Genomic DNA, 16,150 nt, shown 5'->3' with positions numbered 1-16,150 from the left:
TCAGCCAGGAGCAGAGCTGGGGGTGGGACGCAGCAGTCTCGGTGCCAACCCGGCTGATTCTGGAGAAGGGAGATGTGAGCCAGCGCCGGGGCTGGTGCTTTGGCCGCGTCCCACTGCTGAGCGTCACCTGCAGCAGCACTGCTGCATTCCCACCCCCCGTAGGGAGGAGGGCGGCAGCCTCTGCTTCCTCCTCCTCCCTCCTCCTCCTCCCGGCTGCGGGGGACGGGCTGACGGGCAGACAGACAGACGGACGTGCGTCTCTCCGGGAAGAACAGTGCAGGGAAAAGCGCCCGGTGATGGCGCAGGGACGGAAGGTGCCGGATAAAAGAGGGATCGTTAGCGGAGCTAAACGAAAGCAGATGCCTGCGGGAGCCGGGGCTTTCCAAAGCACACCCCGAGCGCTCGGAGCTGCCGCGGGGACACGGCAAGGGGGGGGTGGGCACAACAAGTGGCAAAGCCCCTTCCCGGTGGGGTCAGGAAGCTGCTTCAGCAGCGCAGAGCACAAAGAACCGCGCTGCAAAGCTGCGGTCCCGCAGCGCTGCGCACGGATGGGGCTCAGCCCACGCTCCCGTGCACATCGGGGCAGTGCGGCTGAGGGTCTCCTGCCCCCTCCTCACGAAGCACAGCCACGCAGCACCCCCGTGGCTCCGACCCGTCCCATAAATGCGCCCCAAAGAACTGGGCAGCTCAGGGGTTGCACCCGGAGCGCTACTGAGCTGACGTTTGGGGATGGGTACCTCCGGAATCTCCCCCCCGCCGCCCCGAGCTGCCCCACAGCACCGGATTCTTTTGAGCCGCAGCGGTTGGGGCCATTTGGGAAGCAGCACCGTGGGCGGCCCCCGAAGGGTTAATCTCTCCTCTCTGCCCCATTAGCACCGATACGGTCACAGTGAGGGGGAGGCGGGGAGGAGCCTCCCCGGGGTCCCCCCCAGCAGCCCCAGCCCCCTGACCCCGGGGCGCAGGGGATGGCTACGCGTACCCCGTGCGCAGGCAGCGTCCGTCCCTCACACTTAACGGGGCCGGGACCCCCCTCACGCTGCGGGGGGCAGGAGAACCGCCCTCCCCCCCCCCCGCCCATAGCCATACCCACACCTCGGAACCCCGTGCCCCGGCAGGTGACACACAGCGGGCGCTCCGGGACTCGAGGAGGGGGGGGGATTGCTACGGAAGGGTTAAACCCCCCCGGGCAGCGCAGGTAGGCCGAGCCTGCGGGGCGCGGGGCGGCGCCTGGCTGCCCACCGCCCTATAAAGCCCCGCGCTCCGGCCCCACTCGCGCCTTAGGATGCACATGGTGCCGGCGGGGGACGCCGCGGCCGTGCGCGGTCCTTGAGCCGTCGGACGCGCGGGGGTACGGGGACCCCCTCCGGCAGCGAGCTGCCCCCCGGCGGCGCCGGGGCTGTGGCATGCGGCGGGGCTGAGGGCGGCGGTGCCGGCGGTGCGCGCGGTGCCGGCTGCTCGCCATGTCCTTCGCCATGCTGCGCCCCGCGCCCGGCCGTTACCTGTATCCCGAGATCAGCATGCTGTCGGAGGACGAGGAGAACGGCAGCGAGAGCTCGGGCTCCGACGAGAAGCCCTTCCACCTGGACGCCGACGGCTTCGGCATCAAAGCCGGCAAGAGGAGGAGCGGCAAGAAGCCCGGGCGGCTGCACCGCGAGCCCCGGCAGCGGCACACGGCCAACGCGCGGGAGCGCGACCGCACCAACAGCGTCAACACCGCCTTCACGGCGCTGCGCACCCTCATCCCCACCGAGCCGGCCGACAGGAAGCTCTCCAAGATCGAGACGCTGCGCCTGGCCTCCAGCTACATCTCGCACCTGGGCAACGTGCTGCTGGTGGGCGAGGCGTGCGGCGACGGGCAGCCCTGCCACACCAGCCCGGCCTTCTTCCACCACGGCGGCGGCGGCAGCCCCCCGCCCCGCGACTCCGAGAACTCCCAGCCCAAACAGATCTGCACTTTCTGCCTCAGCAACCAGAGGAAGCTGGTGAGTGGCTGCGTGCGAGGGTCCGAGGGGTGCGGGGATGGGTGGGAGTGCGGTGGGACCCGAGGTTTGGGTGCGGGAGTGTGGCGGAACGCAAGGGTTGGGGTTGGGGATGCGGTAGAAGCCAGAGGTTGGGCACAGGAATGCAATAGGACCCGAGGTTTGGGCATGGAAATGCAACAGGACCCGAGGTTTGGGCATGGAAATGCAACAGGACCCGAGGCTTGGGCATAGAAATGCAGCAGGACTCGAGGTTTGGGCATGGAAATGCAACAGGACCCGAGGTTTGGGCATGGAAATGCAACAAGACCCGAGGCTTGGGCATGGAAATGCAACAAGACCCGAGGCTTGGGCATGGAAATGCAACAGGACTCGAGGCTTGGGCATGGAAATGCAACAGGACCCAAGGCTTGGGCATGAGAGTGTGGCAGAACCCAAAGTTTGGGGACAGAAATGCGTCAGAACCCAAAATTTGCTCATGGAAACACAGCAGAAGCCAAGATTTGGGCATGGAAACGTGGCACAACCCAAAGTTTGGGTATGGAAATCTGACAGAACCCAAGGTCCGGGTGTGGAAACACAGCACTTCCCTCCAGCATTTGCAGATCTGCTAGCTCCAAAGCCCAAAGAGTGAAGGAATGGGGGAATGGGAAATCCTGGAGGGTTTTAGGAGCTGGAAATGAGAGGCAGAGGGGCAGGGATGGGTGCGCATCCAGCGCTGTGTGGCACAGCAGCTCTGAGTGGCAGAAGGCCGTGCCTTGTGCCAGCGCTGGGTTTGGGCCCTGGGCAGTGCTGGGTGCCCACAGGGCGATGGTTTGGTGCCCTCTAAGCATCCCAAAGGGGGGTGGCACTGGTTGGGTCGGTGCGCCGTGCGTAGTTTGGGTTCACCAAAGGCTCTCCTTGCCTTTGGGGAAGTGCTGCATTGCGCCGTGCTGTGCCCCTGGGCGTCACCTGGGGGTGGGCATCACCTGCAGGCATTGCTGCACCTGTGGGCATTGCTGCACACGCAGGGCAGGTGCCAGGGGCGAAGCAAACCCTGCGTGGGGCTGCATTGTGCACCCAGACCCACGGGCAGGTGAGGAGCTGGGGCAGCAGGCGGTGGAGATGGCTGGTTGTGCGCCCCTCCCTGCCCCCCCCTTGATGCCGGGTGGAGGATGAAGAGGAGGAAGGAGCTGTGGAGGATCTGGGGCTCGTGATGCACCAAGCGGCGGCAGTGGAGCGCTCACGAGTGGACTGTGACAGCTTGAGAGCTTCCAAGCAGGAAAAGCCCAAAGCCGCTAATCCTCCCTGCGCGCCCTTCCAGCTCTGTGGGGCCGGAGGGTCACCACAGTGAGGATTTACACCAGCATCCCCCCCAGTTCTGCCAGGGCCCGGAGCACCCATGAGGAAAGGATGCTCTGTGGTTCCCCCTCCCCGACCTTCATGCGAACAGAAGCTGCAGGTGGAGGGGGGAGATCCCACAGAGGCGGGAGGGGAAGCTTCCGCTCCCCTCGGAAACCTCCAGCGCTCTCCTCTGTCTCCAAAGCATCGCCAACTTTGCACCGATTCCTCTCAGTCCTCATTGCTGCAGCTCTTGTCGGGAGCAAACCCCCTCCCCCAGGAGCAGGATGTATCTATTCCTGCAGTAACTCTGGACAGACCCCCCCAGATTGGTGCTCGGAGAGTTCGAGGCGCTCCAAATACGCTCCTTTGGGGACCGATGGGAGCAGGTCGTGCCTCTGTGCTCACCCTGCGCTGTTCTTGAGGGTGAAATGATGGAAATAAACCACCTGTGAACTGGGATGGCACACGGAGAGGGGATGGAGACGCACCTCCCAACACGAGGCAGCCCCCGGCCCCACCAACACTGCACAAAGTGGCCCCCAGGTACTGCAGGATGCAGCCCCCAGTCCCCTGAATACTAGACAGGAGGAAGACCCCTGCCCACGGGCACGAGATCCCCTTTTCCATCGCAGGAGGCAGCCCTGCACTCCTGTGCATTGCTTGAGTCAGCTTCAAGACCCGTCCTGCTGCATGAGGCAGCCCCCAGACCTTCGCCTGCTGCACAAGTTGGGGTAGAAACCCCTGCCTTTGTGCCTTAGCACGATGAAGGGCAGAGACCACCCAGCCCACCACAGGAGACAAGGGAAAGACCCCTGCCCACTGCACAAGATAGGGTGGACACCTCCCAGCCACGTTCCCATTGCATGAGGAAGGGCACAGACCCCTGCCCCTCACAGGAGGCAGCCCCCAGACACCTGCCCACGTGTCCGTCACAGAATGAAGGGCACAGACCCCTGCCCATCACAGGAGACAAAAAGAGACCCCTGCCAATGTGCCCGCTGCACAGGACGGGGCAGAGACCCCTGCCCATTGCAGGAGGCAGCGCCCAGCCCCTTGCCCATGGCAGGAATCAAGGCAGAGCCCCCTGCCCACATCCCCCTGGCAGGAGGCAGGGCTCTGCACGCCCTGGCTGAAGCGTTCCCCGTCCATCCATCCCCACCCTGCAGTGCTCACTTTTCCACCATGCCTTTCTGCTTACGTGTGCGGATGCCGTCCCGACCAACGCGCCTTCATGGCACAGAGTCCGGCCCTCTGCTTGGCCAAGAGGGCGTGAGGGGACAGGAACTCAGGATGTGGGGCAGCACCATTTCCTACAAACCCTACCCAGGTTTCAGCCACCCTGTGAGCCAGTGTCATATCCCAGCGTCCCGATGCCTTCCCGCTAGGATTTTGGGGCTGACCCCAACCCCGTCCCTCTGGGGAAAGCCCCCCTGTTTTGTTTGTTGCCAAGCAGAAACGGCGAGCAATGGAGAGTGGAGGGCATGGGGTGTTCCGTGCCCACAGCCTGCAGGGGCTGGGCTGTGCCATGAGTGAGCGGGAGGGAAGTGAAACCATTTTGGGGCATTTGGCACACATGTGTGTGTGTGTGTGGCACTGCCAGGCAGCAGGGATGGGCCTGTGTCCATGGGGCTGTGGCACAGCAGGCACTGCTGGCGCTGCAGGGTGTGCCAGGGCTCCAGGGAGCTGCGGGTGGAGGCTGTGCCACAGTGTGGGTGGTGAGCCAGAGGAGGGGTCACCTCCCTGGGATCTTCTGGGGGTCCCTTTGTGGGTGCTGCCTGTGCCGTCCCCTCCAGGACGAAGGGAGATGGATGGGGACACGGTGCTGGTGGGGACATGGGGACGTGGTGGTGGTGGGATACCTGGTACTGGTGAGGACAGGGCTGGTGGGGACTGAGCTACTTCTGTTGGGCAAAGAGCAGAGGGAACGGCATGGGGCAGCGCTCGGACACCCCTGGCAGGCTAAGGGCTGGGCTCCGTTTTGCCACAAAAAGCCTAAATTCAATGAAATTCCCTTTGCTGAATGCACTCAGGGCTGAGACCCTTTGTGGTGCTCTCCCCCTGTCCGCAGCCCACCCCAAAGCCCACGCTGAAGCAGAAGCACAAGTTTGAGAGGCAGCGAAAACGGGGAGGGGGCACCGAGAGCAGCTGGGAGCTCAGGGGGGTGGCAGAGGTCGCAAATGAGATGGGGGCCAAACCTGCCGTCAGGCTCTCGCAACCTGCACCCAGCGGCTGCCCCAGACCCCATCCACGGGGATGGGGACAACCCAGTGCTGGGTTTGTAGCCCAGAAAGGGCCAAAGGAGCTCAGCGTTTGCTCAGCTGGTGGTGATGGAACCCGGTGCTCAGAGTTCTGCCCCACTGCCACAGGGAGGATGAATGACTCCATTCCACAGCACAGCAGGGTGGGCACCCCTGGCGGCACCGAGCACCCGACTGCACCCAACCGAGCTCTGCCCATTGCACCAGGAACCCTACCAGCTGGGAACCAAGTGCAGCTCCTGTCCTGTGGGTCAGGGGTGTGGGCAGCTCCTGGCAGAGCCCAATCCTATGGGGCACGGTGCTGGGAGCGGGGCTCAGCTCTGCCCCAGAATGGCAACACAGTGGGACCCCGGTGCTTGAAGCAGTGCAATGGGGCCGGGCAGCCCCTGCTGACCCCGCAGCTTCCCCACAGTATCTGGAGATGGGCCGGCTACGCAGCCCCATAATTTACTGTTCCTGCTGCACTTAATGGCAGCGGAAAGGCAAGGTGATAGGGGAAAAAATATGAGGCGGGATTTTCCGAATCCCCATTTCCTCTCCAGACAGCACAAGAACTCCTGGGGCCCGAACATCTGGGAAATTTAATTTTACCATTTCGGAGCTGAACTCCCCTTCCCCTCCCCTCCCCACCCCCGGTAACAAAGGAAGAGTCAGAGCCGGGGCTGCACGTGCAGCGTGGGGGAGGCTGCACCGGCAGTGCCGCAGAGTGGCTCCGGCACAGCCAGGGCACGGCCACAATGGAAAAGGGTGCATGGTGCCAGCAGGAGGCACAGAGAACCATGGATGAACTGGGATGGAGGGGTCCTTAAAGATCACAGAATTGGCTGAGTTGGAAGGGTCCTTAAAGATCATAGAGCCATGGGATGGGTTGGGCTGGAGGGGTCCTTAAAGATCACAGAATTGGCTGAGTTAGAAGGGTCCTTAAAGATCGTAGGGCCATGGGATGCGTTGGGCTGGAGGGGTGCTTAAAGATCACAGAATTGGCTGAGTTGGAAGGGTCCTTAAAGATCATAGAGCCATGGGATGGAAAGGGTTGGATGGGTCCTTAAAGATCACAGAATTGGCTGAGTTGGAAGGGTCCTTAAAGATGGTAGAGCCATGGGATGGGTTGGGATGCAGGGGTCCTTAAAGATTACAGAATTGGCTGAGTTGGAAGGGTCCTTAAAGATCATAGAGCCATGGGATGGGTTGGGATGCAGGGGTCCTTAAAGATCACAGAATTGGTTGAGTTGGAAGGGTCCTTAAAGATCACAGAGCCATGGGATGGGTTGGGCTGAAGGAGTCCTAAGAGATCACAGAATTGGCTGAGTTAGAAGGGTCCTTAAAGATCGTAGGGCCATGGGATGCGTTGGGCTGGAGGGGTGCTTAAAGATCACAGAATTGGCTGAGTTGGAAGGGTCCTTAAAGATCATAGAGCCATGGGATGGAAAGGGTTGGATGGGTCCTTAAAGATCACAGAATTGGCTGAGTTGGAAGGGTCCTTAAAGATGGTAGAGCCATGGGATGGGTTGGGATGCAGGGGTCCTTAAAGATTACAGAATTGGCTGAGTTGGAAGGGTCCTTAAAGATCATAGAGCCATGGGATGGGTTGGGCTGGAGGGGTCCTTAAAGATCACAGAATTGGTTGAGTTGGAAGGGTCCTTAAAGATGGTAGAGCCATGGGATGGGTTGGGATGCAGGGGTCCTTAAAGATTACAGAATTGGCTGAGTTGGAAGGGTCCTTAAAGATCATAGAGCCATGGGATGGGTTGGGATGCAGGGGTCCTTAAAGATCACAGAATTGGTTGAGTTGGAAGGGTCCTTAAAGATCACAGAGCCATGGGATGGGTTGGGCTGAAGGAGTCCTTAAAGATCACAGAATTGGCTGAGTTAGAAGGGTCCTTAAAGATCATAGAGCCATGGGATGGGTTGGGCTGAAGGAGTCCTTAAAGATCACAGAATTGGCTGAGTTAGAAGGGTCCTTAAAGATCATAGAGCCATGGGATGGGAAGGGTTGGATGGGTCCTTAAAGATCACAGAATTGGCTGAGTTGGAAGGGTCCTCAAAGATCGTAGGGCCATGGGATGGGTTGGGATGCAGGGGTCCTTAAAGATCACAGAATTGGTTGAGTTGGAAGGGTCCTTAAAGATGGTAGAGCCATGGGATGGGTTGGGATGAAGGAGTCCTTAAAGATCACAGAATTGGCTGAGTTGGAAGGGTCCTTAAAGATCATAGAGCCATGGGATGGGAAAGGTTGGACGGGTCCTTACAGGTCACAGAAGCACAGCATGGTTGGGTTGGAAAGGACCTCGAAGTCCCCCTGCCACAGCCCCACTCCTGCTGTGGGCTGGTTGCCCCCCACCAGATCAGGTTGCCCAAGGCCCCGTCTAGCTTGGCCATTTCCATCAAGAGGAAAGGAGAAGCAGCAGCTCTGCTTGCGCCCACCTGGCCAGGGCAATGCTGGTGGTACTGGGGGTACTGGTGATGGTAGCAATGACAGCAGTGGTGGTGGTTGTGGTGTGGTCAGTGTGCTGTAGATGGTGGTTGGTGTTGATGGTGGTACCGGTAATGGCAGCAGTGGTGGGGTGGCATTGGTGGTGACGGTGGTGATAGCGGTTTGGTGACGGCGGTGGTGGTGCTGGTGGTTGGATACGAGGAGCAATTTCTTCCCCAAAGAGTGGTTGGGCAACTGGCATGGGCTGCTCAGGGAGCGGTGGGGTCACCGTCCTTCGGGTGTCCCATAACTGTGGACAATGTGGCACCTGGGAACGCGCTCAGTGGGCACGGTGGGACGGCTTGGGGTTGGACTGGGTGACCTTGGAGGTCTTCTCCAACCTTAACGATTCTGTGCCACTGGTGGTGCTGGTGACAGTGATGAGGTTCCCCCAGCTCTGGGACTCCACTGTCTGACTGTTGGGGATGGTGGGAGGACCCCACGGGGACACGGGGCAGCTTGCTGCTGGCAATCCCAGCCCGTGGGATGGTTCTCTCACTCCCTCACCCTCTTCCCTCTTCTCTACAGAGTAAAGACCGCGACAGGAAGACGGCGATCCGGAGCTAGGCGCCTCCGGGAATGGCGGCACGGAGGAGCGGAAGGACGGATGGACGGACGGAAAAGCCACACACACCGAACCACGGACACACTCCCGCCTTCACCCCGCTGCCAGGGACAGGACCCTGCCCCTATGGGGCCGTGGGGCCGGGCTGTGGGGACGCCCCGCTGGGACTGAGCCACGCTGGGGACGCTGCCGCCGGGACCGACCGCTGCCCGCGCTGTCCCCTCCAGCTTTGAGCCACGCCATCCCCTGAACTGAGGCCTGGGGTGCTGCATTTGTTGAGTTTAATCAATACATGCTGGTGTTTCATGTCATTGATACGATAATATAAAGCCTGAGCAGCTCGTATAATTAAAAATGGGTACGGTTCAGAGCCAAGGCAGAAGCCTCCTTCCTTCCAGCCCAGCGCAGCGCCAGGAGCTCCGTGCCGTGCCGGAGCCTGGCTGCAGCAGCAGGTAAAGGCAGCCCTTGGTGAGGACCAGATGCTGCAGCTGGGCCGGGTTTCCTGGGGAAATCAATTACACGTGCAGCGCTGTGAGCCCGGCGCTCCCCCCGGCACGGCTTGCTCAGTCAGTCCTGCAGGCTGCAGGGCAATGAAGCTCCCCAGCATCACCGGTGGGTCGAGGGCACGGGGATCTGTGGGATGAGGCTCAGAGCGACGCTGGGGGTGCGTGCAAAATGGGGATGGGGGAGGTGGGGGATGGGGCACGGTGTGTGGAGGAGCCCTGGGGATCTGCTGGGCGATGGGTGCTCAGCAGAAGGAGCCTGGCCATCGCTGGTCCCATAGTAAATGTGGACAGGGAAAGCCCAGGTCAGCGCTGCACAGAGGAGCCTGGTGATGGCAGCCGGAGCTACAACATGTGGCATCTCCCATCTCGGGTGGGAGCAGCACCTTCTGGCTTAGGTCAGCATGGCATCTCCCCTCCTGCAGCATCTCCTGTGTCAGGACCATGCAGCATCACCTGTCCTGGGACTGTACAGCATCTCCCATCTCGGGACTCCGTGGCATCTCCCATCTTGGGGGTGTGCAGCACCTCCCACTGTGAGTCCACACGGCGCCTCCAATCCGCACCATCTCCCACCTTGGGACAACACAGAATCTCCCATCTCGGGACACCGTGCCGTTTCCCACCTTGGGATCACGGGGCACATCCCATCTTCTGTGGTTTATCTGTCCTGGGGCCACCCAGCATCTCCCATCTCAGGACACTGTGGTATCTCCCATCTGGGGAACGTGCAGCATCTCCCATCTTGGGACCCTATGGCACCTCCCATCTTGTGTGGCATCTCCCATCTCGTGCAGCATCTCCCATCTCGTGCAGCATCTCCCATCTCAGGTCCATGCAGCATTTCCTGTCTCAGGACCAGGTGGCATCTCCCATCTCAGGAATGTCAGCATCTCTTATCTTGGGGCCGTGTAGCATTTCCCACACTGGGACTGGGCAGCACGTTCCACTTTGTGTAGCATCTTGGGACGGTGTGAAACCTCCCATCTCAGGACACTGTGCCACCTCCAATCTCATGGCCATGTGGCATCTCCCATCTTATGTGGCATCTCCCACCTTGGGATCACACAGCATCTCCCATCTCATGCAGCATCTCCCATTTCAGCAGCACAGAATTCCCCATGGTGGAACCACGTGGCATCTCCCACCCTTGCACCACATGGAATCTCCCACCTCAGCACACTGCAATATCTCCCATCTTGGGAATGTGCAGCATCTCCCACACTGGGACATTGTGCCATCTCCTCTTTTGGGACCAGGTGGCATCTCGTATCTTGGGACAACATGGCATCTCCCATCTTGGGAAAGCGCAGCATAAGTGTAGCATTTCCCATGTTGGCATTGCTTGGCATCTCCAGTCTTAGAACCGTGTGATATCTCCCACCTGATGTAGCATTCTCCCATCTCCCATTTTGGGAACACGTGACATCTCTCATCTTGGGACTGTGCAGCATCTCCCATATTGGAGATATCTCCCATCTCGGGACCACACGGCATCCCCCACCTCATGCAGGATCTCCCATTTCAGGTCCATGCAGCATTTCCCACGTCAGAACTGCACAGCATCTCCCATCTTGGGACATCATGGCATCTCCAGTGTGGGAATGTGCAATACCTCTGATCTTGGGACCTGTCCACGTTGTCACCACGCGGCATCGCCCATCTCATGCAGCACTCTCCCATCTTGGGACCATATGGAACCTCCCATCTCAGGACACGGCGCCATCTCCCATCTTGGGACCATATGGAACCTCCCATCTCAGGACATGGTGCCATCTCCCATCTTGGGACCAGATGGAACTTCCCATCTCAGGACATGGTGCCATCTCCCATCTTGGGACCATATGGAACCTCCCATCTCAGGACACGGTGCCATCTCCCATCTTGGGACCATATGGAACCTCCCATCTCAGGACATGGTGCCATTTCCCATTTGGGGACCATATGGAACCTCCCATCTCAGGACACGGTGCCATCTCCCATCTTGGGACCATATGGAACCTCCCATCTCAGGACACGGTGCCATCTCCCATCTTGGGACCAGATGGAACCTCCCATCTCAGGACACGGTGCCATCTCCCATCTTGGGACCAGATGGAACCTCCCATCTCAGGACACGGCGCCACCTCCCATCTTGGGACCATATGGAACCTCCCATCTCAGGACACGGTGCCACCTCCCATCTTGGGACCATATGGAACCTCCCATCTCAGGACATGGTGCCACCTCCCATCTTGGGACCATATGGAACCTCCCATCTCAGGACATGGTGCCATCTCCCATCTTGGGACCAGATGGAACCTCCCATCTCAGGACACGGTGCCATCTCCCATCTTGGGACCAGATGGAACCTCCCATCTCAGGACACGGCGCCACCTCCCATCTTGGGACCATATGGAACCTCCCATCTCAGGACACGGTGCCACCTCCCATCTTGGGACCATATGGAACCTCCCATCTCAGGACATGGTGCCATCTCCCATCTTGGGACCATATGGAACCTCCCATCTCAGGACATGGCGCCATCTCCCATCTTGGGACCAGATGGAACCTCCCATCTCAGGACACGGCGCCATCTCCCATCTTGGGACCAGATGGAACCTCCCATCTCAGGACATGGTGCCATCTCCCATCTTGGGACCATATGGAACCTCCCATCTCCGGACACGGTGCCATCTCCCATCTTGGGACCATATGGAACCTCCCATCTCAGGACATGGTGCCATCTCCCATCTTGGGACCATATGGAACCTCCCATCTCCGGACACGGTGCCATCTCCCATCTTGGGACCATATGGAACCTCCCATCTCAGGACATGGTGCCACCTCCCATCTTGGGACCAGATGGAACCTCCCATATCAGGACATGGTGCCATTTCCCATTTGGGGACCATATGGAACCTCCCATCTCAGGACACGGCGCCATCTCCCATCTTGGGACCAGATGGAACCTCCCATCTCAGGACACGCCGCCATCTCCCATTTGGGGACCATATGGAACCTCCCATCTCAGGACATGGTGCCATCTCCCATCTTGGGACCAGATGGAACCTCCCATCTCAGGACACGGCGCCACCTCCCATCTTGGGACCATATGGAACCTCCCATCTCAGGACATGGTGCCATTTCCCATCTTGGGACCACTTGGCATCTCCCATCTCAGGACACGGCGCCATCTCCCATCTTGGGACCACTTGCCATCTCCCATCTCAGGACACGGCGCCATCTCCCATCTTGGGACCATATGGAACCTCCCATCTCAGGACATGGTGCCATTTCCCATTTGGGGACCATATGGAAACTCCCATCTCAGGACACGGTGCCATCTCCCATCTTGGGACCATATGGAACCTCCCATCTCAGGACATGGTGCCACCTCCCATCTTGGGACCATATGGAACCTCCCATCTCCGGACACGGTGCCATCTCCCATCTTGGGACCATATGGAACCTCCCATCTCAGGACATGGTGCCATCTCCCATCTTGGGACCACTTGGCATCTCCCATCTCAGGACACGGCGCCATCTCCCATCTTGGGACCATATGGAACCTCCCATCTCAGGACATGGTGCCATCTCCCATCTTGGGACAAGATGGAACCTCCCATCTCAGGACATGGTGCCATCTCCCATCTTGGGACCAGATGGAACCTCCCATCTCAGGACACGGCGCCATCTCCCATCTTGGGACAAGATGGAACCTCCCATCTCAGGACACGGCGCCATCTCCCATCTTGGGACCATATGGAACCTCCCATCTCAGGACACGGCGCCATCTCCCATCTTGGGACCATATGGAACCTTCCATCTCAGGACATGGTGCCATCTCCCATCTTGGGACCAGATGGAACCTCCCATCTCAGGGCACGGTGCCATCTCCCATCTTGGGACCATATGGAACCTCCCATCTCAGGACACGGTGCCATCTCCCATCTTGGGACCATATGGAACCTCCCATCTCCGGACACGGTGCCATCTCCCATCTTGGGACCATATGGAACCTCCCATCTCAGGACACGGTGCCATCTCCCATTTTGGGACCACTTGGCATCTCCCATCTCAGGACATGGTGCCATCTCCACCTCAGGACCCCACGTACAGCATTCTCCCACCTTGGGAGCAATGGCTCTTCCTTCCCTCCTTCCCTCCCTTCTTCCCTTCCCGGCAGCCACACTCAACAGCCAGAAAAGCAGAGGGGAGCAGGGATGGCTCCATGCTGCTGGGGGGAACACAGCTGTGGCTCCACAGGGGGTGGGCAGTGGGGACCCCTGCCTCAGTGTGGGGTCGGGGGCTTCACACCGGGATTCTGCTGCTCAGAGGTGGAAATGCTGGTATTTTTACTTTGGATATGAGCAGCTTTGAAGCTGGAGAAAGGGGTTTGGAAGGCTCCCTGCCTCTCGGGCCGCGCTCAAAGGCACACGAAGCGGTGATGGATCCTCTTCAAATGGAACCGGGAGGCGCTGGGGAGGAAATGCTCAGCAGAGCCCTCTTGGGTGCTGCAGATGAGGTCGTAGCTCTCAGCACTTCAGCACTGCTGCGCCGAGGCCAGGGGATGCAGCTGATCCTGTCCCCACCGCCCCGAGCTGCAGTCACACAGGACAGGACCCACGCAGGGGCAGGACCCACAAAAGAACAGGACAGGACCCACACAGGGACAGGAGCCATGCAGGAACAGGATCCATGCAGGGACAGGACAGGAACCACACAGGCACAGGACAGGACCCACACAGGGGCAGGACCCACAAAGGAACAGGACAGGACCCACACAGGGACAGGAACCACAAAGGGACAGGACAGGACTCACACAGGGGCAGGACCCACAAAGGAACAGGACAGGACCCACACAGGGACAGGACCTACACAGGGACAGGAACCATGAAGGGACAGGAACCATGCAGGGACAGGAACCATGCAGGGACAGGACAGGACCCACACAGGGACAGGAACCACAAAGGGACAGGACAGGACCAACACAGGGACAGGACCCACGCAAGGACAGGACAGGACCCACGAAGGGACAGGACCCACGCAGGGACAGGATCCATGCAGGGACAGGACAGGACCCATGCAGGGACAGGATCCATGCAGGGACAGGACAGGACCCACACAGGGACAGGACAGGACCCACACAGGGACAGGACCCACGCAGGGACAGGACAGGACCCACACAGGGACAGGACAGGACCCACACAGGGACAGGATCCATGCAGGGACAGGACAGGACCCACACAGGGGCAGGACCCACAAAGGGACAGGACAGGACCCACACAGGGACAAGAACCACAAAGGGACAGGACAGGAACCACAAAGGAACAGGACAGGACCCACGCAAGGACAGGACCCACACAGGGACAGGACCCACGCAGGGACAGGACAGGACCCACACAGGGACAGGAACCACGTGGGGACAGGAACCATGCAGGGACAGAACCCTCAAAGGGACAGGACCCAGGTAGGGACAGGAACCACAAAGGGACAGGACAGGAACCACACAGGGACAGGACCCACACATGAGGCCGCAGTGCTGGCACTGCCATGGGTCCTCTTCTCCACCCAGCACAGCTCTGCTCCGTGAAGTCATAGGTGGCAGCATGAGCATCTGCTGGCTGTGGGATGGGCAGCACGCAGCAAGCCCCCTTCCCTGCATGCTCATTGCAGCCCACGTTCAGCTCCTGGCATTGCTCCTTTGCGCCTGCTCGGCTGCTTCCACCTTTGCATGGCGTTCTTCTGCCTTTGCACACTTCATTTTTGCATTTGCATGGCCCATCTCTGCCTTTGCACAGCTTGTTTCCACCTTTGCATGGATTGTTTCCACCTTTGCACAGTTTGTTCCCACCTTTGCATGGTTTTGTTTCCGCCCTTGCACAGCTTGTTTCCACCTTTGCATGGCTTGTTTCTGCCTTTGCAGTTTGCTTCTGCATTTGTTTCTGCAACTTGTTTCCACCTTTGCACAGCTTGTTTCCACACTTGCACGGCTTGTTTCCACCCCTGCAAGACTCGTGTCTGCCTTTGCACAGTTTCTACCCTTGCACACTTTGTTTCTGCATTCACACAGCCTCTCCCTGACTTTGCACAACTTCTTCCCTTATTTCCACGGCTTATTTCCATACTTGCATGGATTGCTTCTGCCTCTGCACAGTTTGCTTCTGCATCTGCACGGCTTGATTCCACCTTTGCATGGTTTGTTTCCACCTTTGCATGGCTTGCCCCCACATTTGCACACCTTGCTTCCCTATCTGCACGCTGGGCTTCTTCATTTGCCCCCCACCACGGGGGGCAGCGACCCCCAGACCCCCAGACCAAAGCACTCAAGCCGGGATGGCAGTGCAGCTCCAGGGCAGGAGCTCAGCACCGGACCCCCAATAGCACAGAGCCCCCCCATAGCAGGGCTCTGCTCATTGCTGCTCTGCTGCTCATTGCTGCTCTGCTGCTCATTGCCTGCACCTCACGTCCTGCAGCAGGAGCTCGGGACCCCAGAACGAGGCACGCAGCCCCCCCCCCAGGTCCCCCCCCACACGTGGCTGCAGCTCCCAATGATCACTTCCATGCATCCCCCAGGCCTCTGCCCCACGGCGTGCAGCTGGCAGCCGTTAAAGCCATGCAGGTGGCAATTATGGGGCAGCTGGGAGAGAAAGCTGTGTGGGGTCTCTTGGAAGAAAGGAAGGGGTTCAGCCAGCAGCCCCCAACCCCCCCCCCCCCCCCAAACCGCTGCGGGGGAAGCACATCACCGGGTGCCCCTCACACCCAAGCCATGGGGAATCATGAATCGGGGCATGGAGGTGGTAGGTGACCCCTCTGGGGACATAACCCCTTTTGCTCCCCCCCCCTATAATGCTGGGGGGGGGGGAGATATTGGGGAGCTAGGTGGGGAAAACTGGGGTGCTGGGGGGGGACGGGACAATGGGAGGTGGGAAGATGATGGGAAATGGGGAGTTTGGGGCATTGGGGGGATGCTGGAGGAGACTTTGGAAGCTGGTGGAGATGTTGGGCACTGGGAAGGTCTGCGGGAGATTTTGGGAGCTGGGGAGGATGCTGGGCACTGGGGGGAT

General features: G+C 59.8%; 1 protein-coding gene across 3 annotated transcripts; it reads left to right on the top strand.

Annotated features, from left to right (window-relative positions):
- Positions 1–1,387: 1,387 nt before the first annotated feature.
- SCX (scleraxis bHLH transcription factor) lies at positions 1,388–8,660 on the top strand. Of its 3 annotated transcripts, none has more exons than XR_007375993.1 (2): positions 1,388–2,263; positions 2,295–2,394. XR_007375993.1 is itself a non-coding variant. In XM_048940197.1 (2 exons), exons 1-2 carry the CDS (start codon positions 1,461–1,463, stop codon positions 8,598–8,600), a joined length of 561 nt encoding a protein of 186 aa, XP_048796154.1. In that variant the 5' UTR covers positions 1,388–1,460; the 3' UTR covers positions 8,601–8,660. The 3 variants fall into 3 exon arrangements, 2 of the variants coding, with proteins under 2 accessions (XP_048796154.1, XP_048796153.1); XM_048940197.1 differs by lacking the exon at positions 2,295–2,394 and adding an exon at positions 8,562–8,660 and having other exon boundaries at positions 1,388–1,982; XM_048940196.1 differs by having other exon boundaries at positions 1,388–2,170; positions 2,295–6,904.
- Positions 8,661–16,150: the final 7,490 nt, after the last annotated feature.

The sequence above is a fragment of the Lagopus muta genome, chromosome 3 (assembly GCF_023343835.1).
Source record: "Lagopus muta isolate bLagMut1 chromosome 3, bLagMut1 primary, whole genome shotgun sequence".
Taxonomy (NCBI): domain Eukaryota; kingdom Metazoa; phylum Chordata; class Aves; order Galliformes; family Phasianidae; genus Lagopus; species Lagopus muta.
This window is presented reverse-complemented; position numbering and strand designations above follow the sequence as displayed.